The sequence below is a fragment of the Notechis scutatus genome, chromosome 1 (genome assembly GCF_049901735.1).
Source record: "Notechis scutatus isolate UNSWTSFEM ecotype Mainland chromosome 1, rNotScu1.2, whole genome shotgun sequence".
NCBI classification, from domain to species: Eukaryota; Metazoa; Chordata; class Lepidosauria; order Squamata; family Elapidae; genus Notechis; species Notechis scutatus.
Window position 1 is genome coordinate 104,582,575 of NC_142009.1, and position 15,492 is coordinate 104,598,066.

The window sequence follows — 15,492 nt, forward strand, 5'->3', positions numbered from 1 at the left end:
CCCATCTTTATCCCTTTCCTCCTGTGTGAAATCTCTGCTTGATTCTCAAAACCTTCCATTAGCAGTTTGTATCCAATAAATAAATTTCAGTGCAGCCCATTTTATGTCTGCTTTTTCTAGGTTTTCTTAAAATGCTTTCCCTCCATTTGAAATCTGTTTTCTTTCTTCTCTACAGGCACACCTGTTGATCAGCAGAAGCAGTGGTTTAGGGAAACTTTCGACCATCTGTTGTCCATCTGCAATTCTCCAGAGGCCTCAGAAGCTGGGATTCACTTGGTATCTGGGTGAATATAGAATTCATTAATGCTTTTGTGATTTCTTTCAGCATTGTGCTGAGCAAGCCTCTTTATTGGGGCAAATTCGGGAGGCATGTAATACTGGTGGGGACCAGGAGACAACCCTAGTCTTGAGTTCTGCAGAAGAAAAACAGAATACAAACATTTATTTTAGAATTATATCTCGTGATCCTTAAACTGGGTTTAGAATTTATTTAGGGAAACATTAATATGTTGCACTGGCACTTGTTTTTGTCTTTTAAAAATGAGAGTTTCAGTTTTCAAAAGCCTGGGCTTGGGCCTATAATTTTTATAATGTGCTGCTGATAAACAGTACTATAAGAGGCTCACTGACTTCTCGCAGTACTTTATACTCAAAGGCAGGTTTGATGTTAAATGCCAGTTATCAGCAAGTAACATCAGAAGATAGAATTGCTCTCAAGTCCTGCCTCTGTGGGACTTCCCACAGTGCATCTGATTGGTGACTGTGACAAATAGGATGCGGTGCCAAATTGATTTTGGGTACATTTAGTTGGACTTCTCTTTGTTCACACAGAAAGTTGTGATGGAATTGGGAATTTTGGGATGGCTGAACAAAGGGAGGGGGAAAAATCTGAATATGACCATATCTCAACTGGGGAAAGAAGCCTAAGGTTGTATTTGGGAGGATCATAATACTGAACACAACCCTTGTTAATTGGCTCTGCTGGTGGGGCTGATTATAAATCTCTTCTATACAATATACCATTTATGTAGAAGGTATATAATAAAAGCTCCTTCTAATATTCAGAGGGTCCAGGGCAAATGTGGAGTTACGTGCATCTATACGCTGCCTTGCCCTGTTTTGCTTGCACAAAACAGTGTGGTTTGTACAGTTAACCATGAGATATGTATAGAACTCTGGATTACTAATTATTATTAATTCTTTTTTCCTGCCTTTCTTTAGCTGAGTTATTGGAAAATTCCAGTCTGTGGGTAGAACCAGTTGCTTACAAAACCAGTTTCAAAATAAGAAAACAGTGGGTGTGTGCAATAGCAGAAGTTTGTACATTCCTGTGGTCAATATTTTGCAACATTGTTTTTCTCAGCACTTTTGTGTTTTGTTCAGGGGTCAACAAAATGACTTGCCTGCTCTTTAGAGCAGGGGTCGCCAACCTTTTGGACCTCAGGAACCACCAAACATATAATTTTAAATCCCGCGGACCAGAGACCCTGGGAAAATCCCCCCAAAAGTCTGGAGGAAAATTCCCCACCCCATTTTCCTACCGATTGATCATTCTTTATTTGGGATCGCAGGATACCATCTCCAACTCCGTTCTCAGGGGGAGAGAGAGAGAGACTTTTGGCTTCATGCAAGGAAAGCAGCAGCAGGAGTCTTTGTTTCTCTCCCGCAAACTCCACCAGAATGGTGCAGCCTCTTGGAGCAGGATGTCTTGCAGGGTTCCAAAGACTCATTTCTGGCAGAGTTTGGGGGAGAGAAAGAAAGACTTTTGCTGCTTTCCTTGGGTGCAGCCAAAAGCAGAAGAGGAAAGAAGCAAAAAGAAGCAGCCTGGTGGCCAGACAATGCACATGGGGCAAGTGGGGCAAATTCCTCCCCTCTGCCCTTTCCCCCCTCCCCTCACTACTTTGTGTTGTTCGCAATGCAAGCGACACAAGCCTTGTGTTCCCACGGGGCATGTGGGTGGTGCAGCCTTGTGTTCCTGAGCAGCCTGGATTAATTGCTTTGGGCGTGACATTTCTCTGCGAACCACCAAAATTTTCTCACGGACCACCAGTGGTCCCTGGCCCTCTGGTTGGCGACCACTGCTTTAGAGCAGTCCTTGCTTCCCATCTTCTATACTCTGTTTATAGCTGTAAGATGGCAGTGTTGCCAGTTGAAACTTAACTCCAGTTGCACTCATCACCAAGAGGCAGTACATGACCAGGTTTATCCTTATTTGGATTCCTCAGATTTAAGTATTCTATGGGATTCAAACCTTTCACCAGGAATTAAACTCATAGACCATCATACTTTTAGATGACGGCATATGATGGCATATGGTGCGTTGGCTTTAACAGCTACCTAAGTCCTAAGGCTAACAGCTTCAGGAAAGGATGTCTAAAAGTTCCATCAAGATAGTGTATATCCAGTCCACTTTGCCTTAAGCTCTCCAAGCAGAGAAATAGCAGATGTTATCTTAGGTCATGCCCCTATGTACTGTATCCCACACATGGGAAGTCCTGGAAAACTCCATATAGCTCTAGCAGAGATTTTTCTTGGCCTCCCCATGCTTGGTTGCTTTTTCTTGGCTTTGGTAGTTAAGTTTAATATTTTTAAAACAATATTTTTCTTAGTTGAACTTGCTGCTTGGAATTATTTAGAGATACCTTGTCCTCTTTTATAAACATGAATTGTCTTTATTTTCTAAGGCTTAGATATATGCTTAGAGTTTGCCCAGGACAAACAGAACCTGAGGGGTTAAAAAGATTAGAATGGCTAACTGTAGCCTACTGAATCATTTACCGTATTTTCCAGACTATAGAGCGCATCGGAATATAAGCTGCACCCACTAAATTTTAAAAGAAAAAAATATTTTTACATATATTAGCCGCACCAGACTATAAGCCGCAGATATATACATTGTGAAATGAGATATTTACACAGAAAGATCTTGTAAATGTTTATTTATATGCTTAATTGTTTCCAAACGGTACCTGTAACACGGCAGTAAAACGGCTGAACAAACAAAACAGAAAAGTCATTAATGTTTTTATTCATCCTCCTCCTGTGCACTGAAACCACTGAAGTCGTCTTCTTCAGTGTCGCAGCTGAAGAGCCTCAGAACATCTCCATCACACACCTTTTCAGTCTCTCTGTCGGTGTCGCTCTCAATGTCACTTTCATCTCGAGGCACAGTTACCGATGAAGTTGCGCTGTTCTCTCCACGCAGCAGTCCAGCCTTTTGAAACCCCTTGGTGATCGTGGATTCTTTCACACTGCTCCACGCTGTTAGGATCCACTGGCAGACCTCAGAAAAGAATGCTCTTTGCATGCGGCCAGTTTTTGTGAATGATTTCTCTCCGCTGGTCATCCAAGCCTCCCACTCACCTTGGAGTGCCGCTTTAAATGCACGATTCACACTGATGTTGAGTGGCTGCAAAAACTTAGTTGTACCTCCAGGAATCACAGCTGGAATTGAGTTTGTTCCCTTGATGGCTGCTTTCACAGAATCTGTTATATGGGCCCTCATACTGTCCAAAACAAGCAATGATTTTTTCTGGTGAAAAAATCCTCCCAGGCGCTTACTGTAGCACTCCGTCAGCCATTCAGTCATTAGGCTTTCTATCATCCACCCTTTTTTGTTAACTTTAACGACTATGCCTTTTGGGAGCTTTTCTTTTGGCATAGTCATCCGCTTAAAAATCACCATCACTGGAAGCTTCTGTCCGGATGCGGTGCAGCTCAAAACACACGTGAAATGCGTTGTCTCGTGGCCAGTTGTTTTCACCATAATGGATGATGCTCCTGTCTTGTTAACAGTTCTAGTTAGAGGCAGGTCAAACGGTGAAGGTACTTCATCCATATTTATGATGTCGTCTGGTCCGATGGAATTCTGGGCTAGTTTTGTTTTAATAAATTTGTGGAAGTTTGCAACTTTTTCCTCATAGTCGGAAGGGAGTTGCTGACAGACAGTCGTCCGCACCCTGATGGACAGATCTTTTCGTCTCATAAATCTACAACACCATGACGGTCCACCTTTAAAATATTCAATACCCATTTCACTGGCAATTGTTTTAGCTTTCAGCTGGATCTGCATGGTGGATACACCTCGGCCGTCTGCTCTCTGTGTGTTCACCCAGTCCTCAAGAACATTTTCAAGTTTAGGCCATCTGCTTTTATGACCTCTGAAAGCCTTTGTTGTCCTTTGGCATTGAATCAGTTCTTCACGCTGCCGTCTCCAACGTCTCACCATTGATTCATTAACGCCAAGCTTACGTGCAGCAGCTCTATTTCCTTCCTGGATAGACAGATCGATTGCTTTCAACTTAAAAGCTTCATCATGTGCTTTTCTTCGTGTACTTTCTATGATAAGGGTGTGAAAAATATTTTGCGTTCATGCGTGTCATGCTGTTTGCGTCGAGCGCGCCAAAAACTACCGGTAGCATCTTCTTTGCATTGACCTCTTGCGTCTGTCACATTTTTGCGCCCCCTGATGGCAGTTAGCGAAGAAAAATCTATAGATAAGCCGCATTGTCATAGGGTTCAAAGCCATAGGGTTCAAAGCATGGGAAAAAAGCGGCTTATAATCTGGAAATATACGGTACTTCTTCAAGCCTAATTAACAGTTTTATAGTGACAACAACAAAAACAAACTAGCACTGACACAACTGGAAAGGTATCCAAACTTCTATATCTACATATTCACTGGTTTTTTTATTTTGAATTTGTGAACAGTGAATAGTAAATATGTATTCAAATTTGCAGAAATATATGTTTAATTATGGAACATGCAGAAGCTGCCACACCTTATATTTATTTAAAGCTAATTAAAATATACAGCTTGATTGATGGTGCCTAAACATCATATTAATGTGGATTAGGAACTCAGTTTTGCTGGTTTTATTTGGTGAATTTTTAAAAGCTTGGTTTTGAAAAATTATTTCAGGGTGGGGACTGGGGAGAGACCATTAACACCAAGAATGTCTGTGTTTTACACTCTTATTCTCTTGAATATGAACAAGCTGGCAAATATTTAAGGACATTCCTGAGGAGGAGGTGCCATTCTGGTCTGATGTGGTTCTGGCCTTTCGCTCAATGACTGAAAAGGAGCTGAAGAAATTTCCACAACACAAATATGGTCAAGCTTTTACCACACTGAAATGTGACTGCCCATCGTATTTAATTTGGCTGGAGAAAAGGTATGGGTTTTACGTAAGATTGAAATGCAGCAATACAATAAAGAAGTATGATCTAAAACATTTGGTGCATTTTACACTTAATCCTTCATTTCCCCACTTCATTGGTCCTTTCCTGTCAAACTTACATAATGCTGGTACAGGATAAGACCTGGTTTTTAGGTATGTCTATTGTGGCGAACTAAATCCCAGCAAGCAAATATAATATAATCTCTTGTCAGTTAACGTTTTCTTTTTGAGCACACCTCCTTATAATATAGTATTTACAGGTTAACTTTTACATGGAGATTCAGGGATAAGGGGATTTTTCTTCTTAAAAACCTACAGGTTACTATTAATAGGTAATTGTGGGCAGGTAATTTAGAAAGATATCCCACCATATGTAAAATTTCTCTCTGTCAGACCTGTGACTTTAAAAGCAGGAATCAGTAATTGTGTCACTCTGCACTGATATATTTCCTATGTGTGTGTTTCTCTTCACCACCATAAGATCCAACATAAGATCCAACCAAATCTGGGGAATTAGAATATAAGATATGGCAAAGTTAGAGGAAAATACTTGTTACCCCACCAAGCATTCAGGAGAAAGCTTCAGAATCCTAAGATGTAACATTTTGGTGTCTGTCCTTTTGTCAAATTAGCAAAGTCGACTGTCCAACAAGATCAAGTAAAAGATCATTTATTATGGATCTTAATGTGCCTAAATTAATTTAATTATGTTCTAAATCACTACTGCAAGGTACTTTATCTTGGAACTTTGCATTAACTAGATTTCCAACTTGAGGCATTTGATTGCATTGAGCCTATTATTTGACACACTCTATTAGTGCAACCCAGTGGTGGAATTCAACTTTTTTTACTACTGGTTCTGTGGGCATGGCTTGGAGAGCATGACAGGGAGGATACTGTAAAATCTCCAGTCAGAGGTAGTATTTGCCGGTTCTCCAAACTACTTAAAATTTCCGCTACCAGTTCTTCAGAACTGGTCAGAACCTGCTGAATACCACCTCTAGTGCAACCCCATATAGGCAGTTTATAATCTTGGGTTATAATTTATGTTGATTATACCTTCTGATTTAACTCTGAATATGAATTAAGCTGTATATGAATTAAGATAGCCATGGTGAAAATTTCAATGGTGTATACATTGGAATTCAGCCAAAGACCCTGAAGTTCTTGTAATTAAAAACAGAAGGATATATGGGAAGATTGCAAAGGAAGGACTTTGTAATTTGGAAACCCTTGTACAAATGTAAGAATGTGGCTGGACAATTATATGATGGAAGCTTTGTCCAGCGACAACCCAAGATCCATTTATCCCAGCAGCTTCCTTCAACAGTGATTGTAAAAACTGAAGAACATGTCTGTTGGAGCAGACCAGCCTCTTTGCTCGGGCAATGGTCAAGCCAAACTCATGAGATGCAATCAGGCAGGATCTGAAGATAATTGCTCTCTACCATTGTTGGCTTTACTCAGGAAGACAGCTTTTGTGTTATAGGCCAGAGATTTTGTGTTATAGGCCAGAGACATGGTGGCTCAGTGGCTAAGATGAGCTTGCCGAGGATGAGCTTGCCGAGGTCGGCAGTTCGGCAGTTCGAATCCCTAGCACCGTGTAACAGAGTGAGCTCCTGTTACTTGTCCTAGCTTCTGCCAACCTAGCAGTAATGTAAAAATGCAAGTAGAAAAATAGGGACCACTTTGGTGGGAAGGTAACAGTGTTCCGTGTGCCAAAGCATGCCAGCCACATGACCATGGAGACATCTTTGGACAGCGCTGCCTCATCGGCTTTGTAACGGAGATGAGCACCACCTCCTAGAGCCGGAAACGACTAGCACGTATGTGTGAGGGGAACCTTTACCTTTACCCTTTTAAATATTTTGACATTTTTATGGTTTTGCATTCAAGAGTGAGGTGATGGAGAGCACAAGTCAAATATTACCAAAAGTTAGCTGGTTATTAGGTTGTATTGCTGTTTTGTATACTGTATTCAGCTCTGGATTTCTTGTTTTACAGTAATTATCCATGAGTGCTTTTTCTTCTCCCAATCCTACCTGCTGTCTCATGGGACACCCAGGCCCTGTCATGTTTCATTTTTTAAAACAACACTGAACATCGTACTGAGGCTCAGGGAAGCTCCAGGAACCATTTAATATTTGTCAGGTGGACTTATGGGCAGAGGCTTCAGTTGCGTCTCATTTCTGTTTTACCCTTTTGTGATTTCCCACCGGAGTTTCCTTTCCTCCGTGCAATGCCCTGGCACAAACCCATTGCAGTGGGGGCTGATCAGCTTCCTTGAACGATGGCCTAGGTCCAGCGAGCTGAAAAACACGATTACAATTTCTACGGATAAATGTGCAGTTTATTAAACATCATTTCAGTGTCCCAACCACTATTGCTGGTACTTTATCAAAAGACACCCAAAGGGAATCAGTAATAACCACTTGACTGGAATCCATAAACCACTAAAGTGGATAATAAGGATTTTCTTTGGGAGGCAGCCTCTGCTCTGAAGGTGGCATAGCTTGCAAATCTATTCAGTTATAAAAACTTCTGCCAAGTTCAGATCTTAAAACGATTGCATGTTGGCACAAACTGGGAAATAGGAAACTAAGATTGAACTTTAACAAATATGCCCTGTGACGATATTGTGTAATGTCCAACAAAGGTTCACATGCTTCATTAAGCAGTCCAGGACTTTGGGATGAATGCTGTGGGTAGCAGGAGTTCTTTCATCCGTGTTAAGTTGTAATTGTTGCTTTTTATTAACTGGGCAGATTTCCCAAATCAGACTTCTCATAATGTCTGGGAGGATCAAAGAGGATTGTGTTTTTGAGCAGAAACCCAACAGCACTTTTACCCATTAGGATCCCAATCCATATCATCAAGAAAAATAGACATTTCTTATAGAATCCTGTAAATTTCTTATGCAAAAATGAAAATTCGGGACATTTTGGCTTAAGAACAAAACTAACATTTGCCGAGAAACAAACTGAACCATACATGCAAACTCAGGTCTAACCAAAATGTCCTGTATTGTCTGACATACAGCAAAGACAAAGTGGCACAGGGAAACTTTTATTTACTAGTGATTTCCTCATGATTTTCATAAAATTCAGAATCTGTTTGAAACATATTTTTTTGAAGTTTCAGACTGGATGCCTCAGTTTGATGACACTTCTATCTTACACACTATCTTGACACTTAGTTTTCACAATTGCTATGTGGTATTAAGCCCCAATAAACAAAAACCTAGCAGTTTTGTGAGAACAGAACATTCAGTGTGATTCTTTGGATCCTGACTGCAGTTTTTGTGGATCCACATTAAAGAAGGGAACCAATTATGGTGGCAAGGGGAATCTATAATTAGCTGGATATTTCCCATAGGCTATTCAAAATCTTTTCTTTGCTCCAAAAACACAAACTCTTCTTTTTTTAAAAAAAATGCCATCAATCATAATTTTAATTGCAAAGTAGAGTAGAGTAGAGTACAATAGAATAGAACAGAACAGAATAGAATAGGAAGGGACCTTGGAGGTCTTCTAGTCCAGCCCCCTGCTCAAGCAGGACAACCTATACCATTTTAAATAAGTGACTGTCTAGTCTCTTCTTAAAACCTCCAGGGATGGAGTGCCCATGATTTCTGAAGGCAAGCTTCAGAATTAAGGAGAAACCAGTAGAACACTGGTTAATTGGCCTCCCTGTTAGGAAGTTTCTCCTAAATTCCAGCTTGCTTCTCTCTTTGATTAGTTCCCAACCATTGTTTCTTGTCCTGCCCTTTGGTGCTTTGGAGAATAATTTGATCCCCTCTTCTTTGTGGCAGCCTCTCAAATACTGGAATACTGCTATCATGTGACCCCTAATTCTTCTTTTCTTTAGACTAGCCAAGCCCAAATCCTGCAGCCATTGTTCATATGGTTTAGTCTCCAGGCCTTTGACCATCTTATTTGCTCTTCTTTGAACTTTTTCCAAAGTGTCAACAATTTTTTTGTAGTATGGTGACCCAAATTGGTTGCAGTATTCCACGTGTGGCCTTACTAGGGGTTTTATAAACCAATACTAATACTTCACGTGATCTTGATTCTATGCCTCTGTTTATACAACCCAGGATTGTATTAGTATTTTTGGCTGCTGCTGCACACTGCTGGCTCATATTCAAGTGATCATCCAGTAGGACTCCAAGGTCCCTCAATAAATGGTTACTGTTTTTGAGCCAGGTCTTGCCTAATCTGTTTCCTGCCTAAATGTAAAACTTTGCTTTTCTCCATATTCAAATTCATTTTGTTGAATTGGACCCATTGTTCAAGTTTGTCAAGATCATTTTGGATCCTGATCTTGTCTTCAGTGGTGTTAGTTATTCCTGCCAGTTTAGTGTCACCTGCAAATTGAATAACAATTTTTCAGGAATAAGGTGTCACATCATTTTGATGAGTGCCTTTCCTTATTAGTGAAACTTGTAGCTGAAAACTGATAACCAAAGGCAAAAAGATATATCCTGTACTGTTTTCCTACATACATGTTTCCTCTTTGTTGTCATTTTGATGGGATTTGTGCCATAGGTATCTGGCAGAAACCACAATATCCCATGTATTATGATGTCATAATGCATGGGATGTTGTGGTTTCTGCCAGATACCTATGGCACAAATGGTTTGAATTATATCGTTTGCATCCTGTGATATAATATAATATAAATGAGGCACAGTTCAAAATGTGTTTGTGTCATGATGTTGTGACATGTGATGACCTACCAACATACATACGTGATTTGGGCTTCTCTTTACTCACTTCAGTTTTGCATTTCAGATTTGTGATCTCACTCTTTGAACTATGTGATCTAAGTAAAACATTAGCCATAGAGGATTCAAAAGTGTTGTATTTTGACCTCTGACGTATTCTTTATAGGCTGAAAGAAAATGGAGGCCAGGTGCATGCAAGGAAAATAGAAGATCTTTGGGAACTACACCATGACTTTGACATCGTAGTAAACTGCTCAGGCATTGGTTCCAGAAAACTTACAGAAGACCTAGAGATATACCCCACTAGAGGGCAAGTTCTCAAGGTTCATGCTCCTTGGATCAAGCACTTCATTCGTGATGGTGATGGTCTGACCTACATCTATCCAGGGATACACAATGTAACATTAGGTGGGATAAGAGAAAAAGACAACTGGAATTTGTCCCCGGATCCCATTATCAGCAAAAACATATTTGACAGATGTTCCGCACTTGAGCCTTCCCTTCGGACAGCTGAGAATATAAAAGTGAGAGTGGGCCTGAGGCCATCTCGGTCAGCTGTGAGAGTACAGAAGGAGGTACTGACTCACAAGCACGAGAAGTTGCTGGTGGTTCACAATTATGGCCATGGGGGAGGTGGTTTTTCAATACACCGGGGTACTGCCAAGGAGGCAACTCAGCTGGTTAAGGAGTGCCTTGAAACCCTGGCAATACCTGGGTGTAAAGCAAAGCTGTAAATAGGAAAGAAACATTTCTCTTTTGATCCAGTAGTCTGTGTAGAGCTAGGATCTTGGGTGCGATGTAAAATCTGGAGGAATGTCATCCATGCTGATTTCATGTCAGTCACTTATGGCAATTGCTCAGTGCTTGTGGTCCTCTTAGGAAAACATCAAGCACTAAGACCGAAGGGAAGAAGGACCACCTGCTAGACTTCCCTCATCAGTAAGACCCTAGCTTAGAACCTTCAACTTTTTACAGCTAATTCATGGGAAGCAACCACCCCAGTTGTATATGTAGGTTTACACTGTTGTGCAGTTCATCTGTGGATATGGAGGTGACTCTTCAGTCCCAATCTGGAAATGCAGACTCTAGTCCAACGGGGCTACATCATTGCAATAACTGCGGCTGTTAATTCTATGTGTTAATTCTGTTCATGGTTTTCTATCTGGCTCCAAAGCCTATGCAGACTTTGTAGTTCCTTATTACTCATTTATCAGGAAGTCCTTTTTACCCATTATAGCAGGGGTGTCAAACATGTGTTGTCAGGGTGGCATCATGTGACATATCGAGACTTTCCCTCCCTTTGCTAAACCGGGCGGGGGCGGGGGCGGCATTCACGGCCCACAGGCTCGCATCCGACTCGCTGGCCGTGAGTTTGACACTCCTGCATTATAGGTGTAGCATTTTCACTTTTAATTTCCCTGTTGTGATTGGGCAATGGGTTTGTGGATCATTATCTAAGGAAAAACCAGTTTTATCCCATTTTAACCCAGATTTGGGGAGCACTGGGTTAAAGTGTTGAATTAGGAATAGGGAGGAACTAATTTCAGCTCCACCATTAATCATGGCCATTCATTAGGGATTTTGGCTTGATCATGTTCATTCCCAGCTCAGCCTAGCTAATTGGGGAAGAAGGGAGAAACGAGTGTTATGTATGCTCCCAAGAGCTCTTGAACTAAAGGAAGGAGAGACATGAAAGAAGTGAATAAATATGAAGGGAGATAAAAAGACTTCTTGCTGGGCTGAAACTTTGCTGAAACAAGAATGGTGCTAGTTTGTTGACTACCTTCAAGTCCTTGCTTGATTCTTTGGCCCTCAAGCTCAACCAAAAGTTCACCCTTCCTGCGCCTTTTGCCGGCTCTACTTATCTCCAGCACCTGTTAATAATTGTCAATAAATATGGCAAGATGCCATATGGAAATTTGGGACCCTATACTCAAATACTGCTGGATTAGCAGGCACCAGTTGGGAAAGCTGCTTCACCAATTTAAGTCATCACCTGGTTGCTGAAATCATCAAGAGATAGGCATTTAATCCAAATATGCTGAATGATCTTGCTTGCGTATTCAAAATGTTTTGTCAAATTCCTACGACGGAGGAAAATACCGCATGTATACGGCAGTTTGAATTTTATTACCAAATATTGTATTTTAATATTCATACATAATTGACTGCATTAGGTAATCAGTTACAGCTTACATTTAGAAATATGCCATGATCTTGGTCAAGGCTGGTATCAGTGAAATAAAATGTCCTTGTGATGGCTTATCTTTTCTATCTGCACATTTCTTCTCCTTCTACCAGAAGAGGGCAGTATTGGATCAGTCACTTATTTGGCTATTCTTCAAAATTTACCCACTGTGTTTTTCCTGCATTCCCCCCCCCCCCAAAAAAAAGGTGTCCCAGGAAGTAACCATCTCTTATTTAAACAGACACCCCCATGCACCACAATAGACCACAATGTATCAGAAATGTGTGTTGTGTTAGGTCTAACATATCTGGGATGAAATGCCACCTGGCTGTTAGAGTGCAGTAAAAAGACCGAGAAAACCTAACTCTTGATTGCTATCTAGTTATCTGGATTTTTGCAGATGAGAACCAGTACCTCTGCTGGGACTTTCAGAATGGGACTCTCTCATTCATTCTAGTGAGCTTGTTGTTATTCCAACATAGAGCTCTTGGGCAGTTTATGAATAGAAGAAGGTGGAAAAAGTTGAAGGGTAGGCCATGAGGTCAACGTAATGTCTTCCACTAAAGTCAACCCTTACAATGCCAAACTGCACCTTTGCTCTACCTCCACCAGAGTTTAATCTGACTCCTTTGCCTACATTTTGGATGGCAGTAGGGACTTCAGCAAGACCAGTAGAAGTGGGGACTTGTCTGCATGGGGAGAATTTGTGGAGTGTGTGACATAGCAAAATCAATAGCACTTAGACTTATATACCACTTCAGAGTGCTTTACAGCTTTCTCTAAGCGGTTTACAGAGTCATCATGTTGCCCACAGTGATCTGGCTCCTCATTTTACCCACCTTGGAAGGATGGAAGGCTGAGTCAACCTTGAGCCTGGTGAGGATCGAGCTCCTGGCAGCTGAATTAGCCTACAATACTGCATTCTAACCACTACGTCGCCACGGTTCATGCATATAGATGTATGCATGAATGAATTTTAAAGCATTGAACTCTAGCTAAGAAAGAACCATGCTGTATCTTACTAGATTTTGCTTCCATCACTGCCATTTGGCTGCTTTTATAAGGGAGAAATCAATAAGGTGTATGCTAATCTCGACACTAACAGCTGACATTGCTTTATGGAATCATTAGTTAAAAGGCAGCAACTAGCTTACTGAATCTAAGGCTATCACTTGGATGGACTGCAGTACTCAAGATGACTAGAGCAGCACTTTTTTTAAAAAAAAGTACCTTTATTACCATCTAGTGGTTATTCAAATTTTTCTTCATTATATGGCTATTCAGACTGAATGCCTTGAATAAATGGGATATACAAAGCCATGTAGAATAGACACTGTGTACGTATTGGTTGTTATTCTTCCTCTAAGCAACTCAGAGCGAGGGGGAAGAGAGAGAGAGAAAGAGAGAGAGAATGAGAATATCTCACTAAACTTCATGGACTTTTTTTCTGAATCAGCATCAATAGAATTCTCTTGCCAAAATGCTATTTTTCCGTCTTAACATTTTTCAGAGAAAGGTTAGGCTGAGACAGGTATTTCTCTTAAATATGTTTTTCTTGACTTGACAAAGGAGCTATTTGAAATTGATGAAGCTGCCTGGGGAAGAAGAGTGCCAGCATTTCTCCATCTAGAATACCTGAGAGGCCAAGAAGGCTACTACAAATTTGATGACCCCTTTCATGCAGAATTTCCTGGTTGGAAGATAATTGTTTTCCTCTGACAACCCAAATGCTGCTTTCTGAGATCTTGGGATTTGCCTTGACTGAACACCAGAAATGCAACTTTGAAGGGATTCAGCAAGAACGATGGGGGTCCAGGCATCCTTTGGGGGTGATGGTCCTGGACCTGCATCTTTTCCAGCTTAAAAGATGTAGAGATGCTATCAGAAAAAGGGCGGCTGCTGCTATTTAACCATATTTTCCATTTGTCTCAGGAAATCTCATTTTGATTGAGATGAACAGAAAGCCTTTGAACCAAAGGAATTAATGCACGCTGGCAACCGCATTTCAAAACCAGACCCTGGTGGCTGCCAAGTCTTAATAGGGTTTTCATTGTGAGCCTGTGCATTGATATTCTTAAAGCGGAGTCAACAAAGGGAGCAGGAAGGGGGTTCAGTTAACTTCATTAAAATTCCATGTGTGATGAGAGAGAACTCTTTAAATTAGTTACTCCCTGGTTTAGCAGATGGGGATCAGCCCCTAGGGGCAAAATTGGCAAGGCTTGTTAGGTAAGAGATAGATCTGTTATGGAATGGAGAGAAGACTGTGTTTCTTTGCATCCTGGGAAGAAAAAATGCTACCTCCGCAGCAGATTTCAACTCTTCTCAACATTTCTGGGTAAATCTTAAGACAGAAGATAAATTATAAGCAGCCAGGCAGTTTGGTTTGGCTCCCTTCATCCTCCGCCCCAGCATTTCCATTGCTCTGGGGATTGTCTTCCTGTATTTGCTGGGTGGATGATTAAAAACAAGTTAGAAATCATTAAACTACCCCAAAGAAATATACAAATAACATTTCCTCTATTTCTCAGAAGCTTATCAAATGGAAAGCAGTAAGAGAAATGGGAGTGAAGAGGCATAAGATAAATGTCATTTGCTATTTATTCTTATTTGATTGCAGATCATGTATGGGAGATGTAGCATGGTCTGCAATAACTGGATAAACCTTTATGGAACTCCTACTGTATCACCATTTCCCCAGCAAATGAATAGAATGGAATAGAATTCTTTTATTGGCCAAGTGTGATTGGACACACAAGGAATTTGTCTTGGTGCAAATGCTCTCAGTATACATAAAGAAAAGATACATTCGTCAAGAGTCAAGAATCATGATGTACAACATTTAATAATAGTCATAGGGTACAATAAACAATCAAATCATACTAGGAAACAGTCCATATAAATTGTAAGGATACAAGTGACAAAGTTACAGTCATACAGTCATGTGGGAGGGGATGGGTGATAAGGAGTGATGAGAAGATTAAGAGTAATAGGAGGGCATTAACTTTGTTAATAGTTGGACAGTGTTGAGGGAATTATTTGTTTAGCAGAGTGATGGCTTTCGGGGGAAAACTTGTATCTAGTCGTTCTGGTGTGCAGTGCTCTATAGCAGGGGTCCCCAACCACCGGGCCGCGGACCGGTACCGGGCCGTGGAGAACTCTCTACCGGGCCGCAAAGAATTTTTTTTTTTAAAAAAATGGCGGCTTTCTTCACCTTCGGTGAATGCTGCTGGGATCGGGGATCAAGGACACAAATGAAAGAAGGGGAGGGAGGAAGCAACCAAGCCTGTCCTTCTCTCTGGGTCAGCTCTCTCAGTCGCTCTCTCGCTCCTCCACCAGCCCAGGAAGAAACTGCTTCAAAGAAGCGGGGGGCTTTTCCTGTCGCTGCAGCGCCTCCGAAG

The 15,492-nt window shown here is 41.1% G+C and overlaps 1 protein-coding gene across 8 annotated transcripts in view; it reads left to right on the forward strand.

Annotated features, from left to right (window-relative positions):
• Positions 1-12,171, forward strand: part of DDO (D-aspartate oxidase) — a 29,797-nt gene extending 17,626 nt beyond the window's left edge. For all 8 annotated transcript variants that reach the window (XM_026666667.2, XM_026666668.2, XM_087942323.1 and 5 more), the window contains 3 exons: positions 176-284; positions 4,998-5,174; positions 10,073-12,171. In XM_026666667.2, coding sequence (XP_026522452.1) covers positions 176-284; positions 4,998-5,174; positions 10,073-10,640 — 854 coding nt within the window. In that variant the 3' untranslated portion in view covers positions 10,641-12,171. The remainder of the gene's footprint in view (positions 1-175; positions 285-4,997; positions 5,175-10,072) is intronic.
• The last annotated feature ends 3,321 nt before the right edge of the window (positions 12,172-15,492 follow it).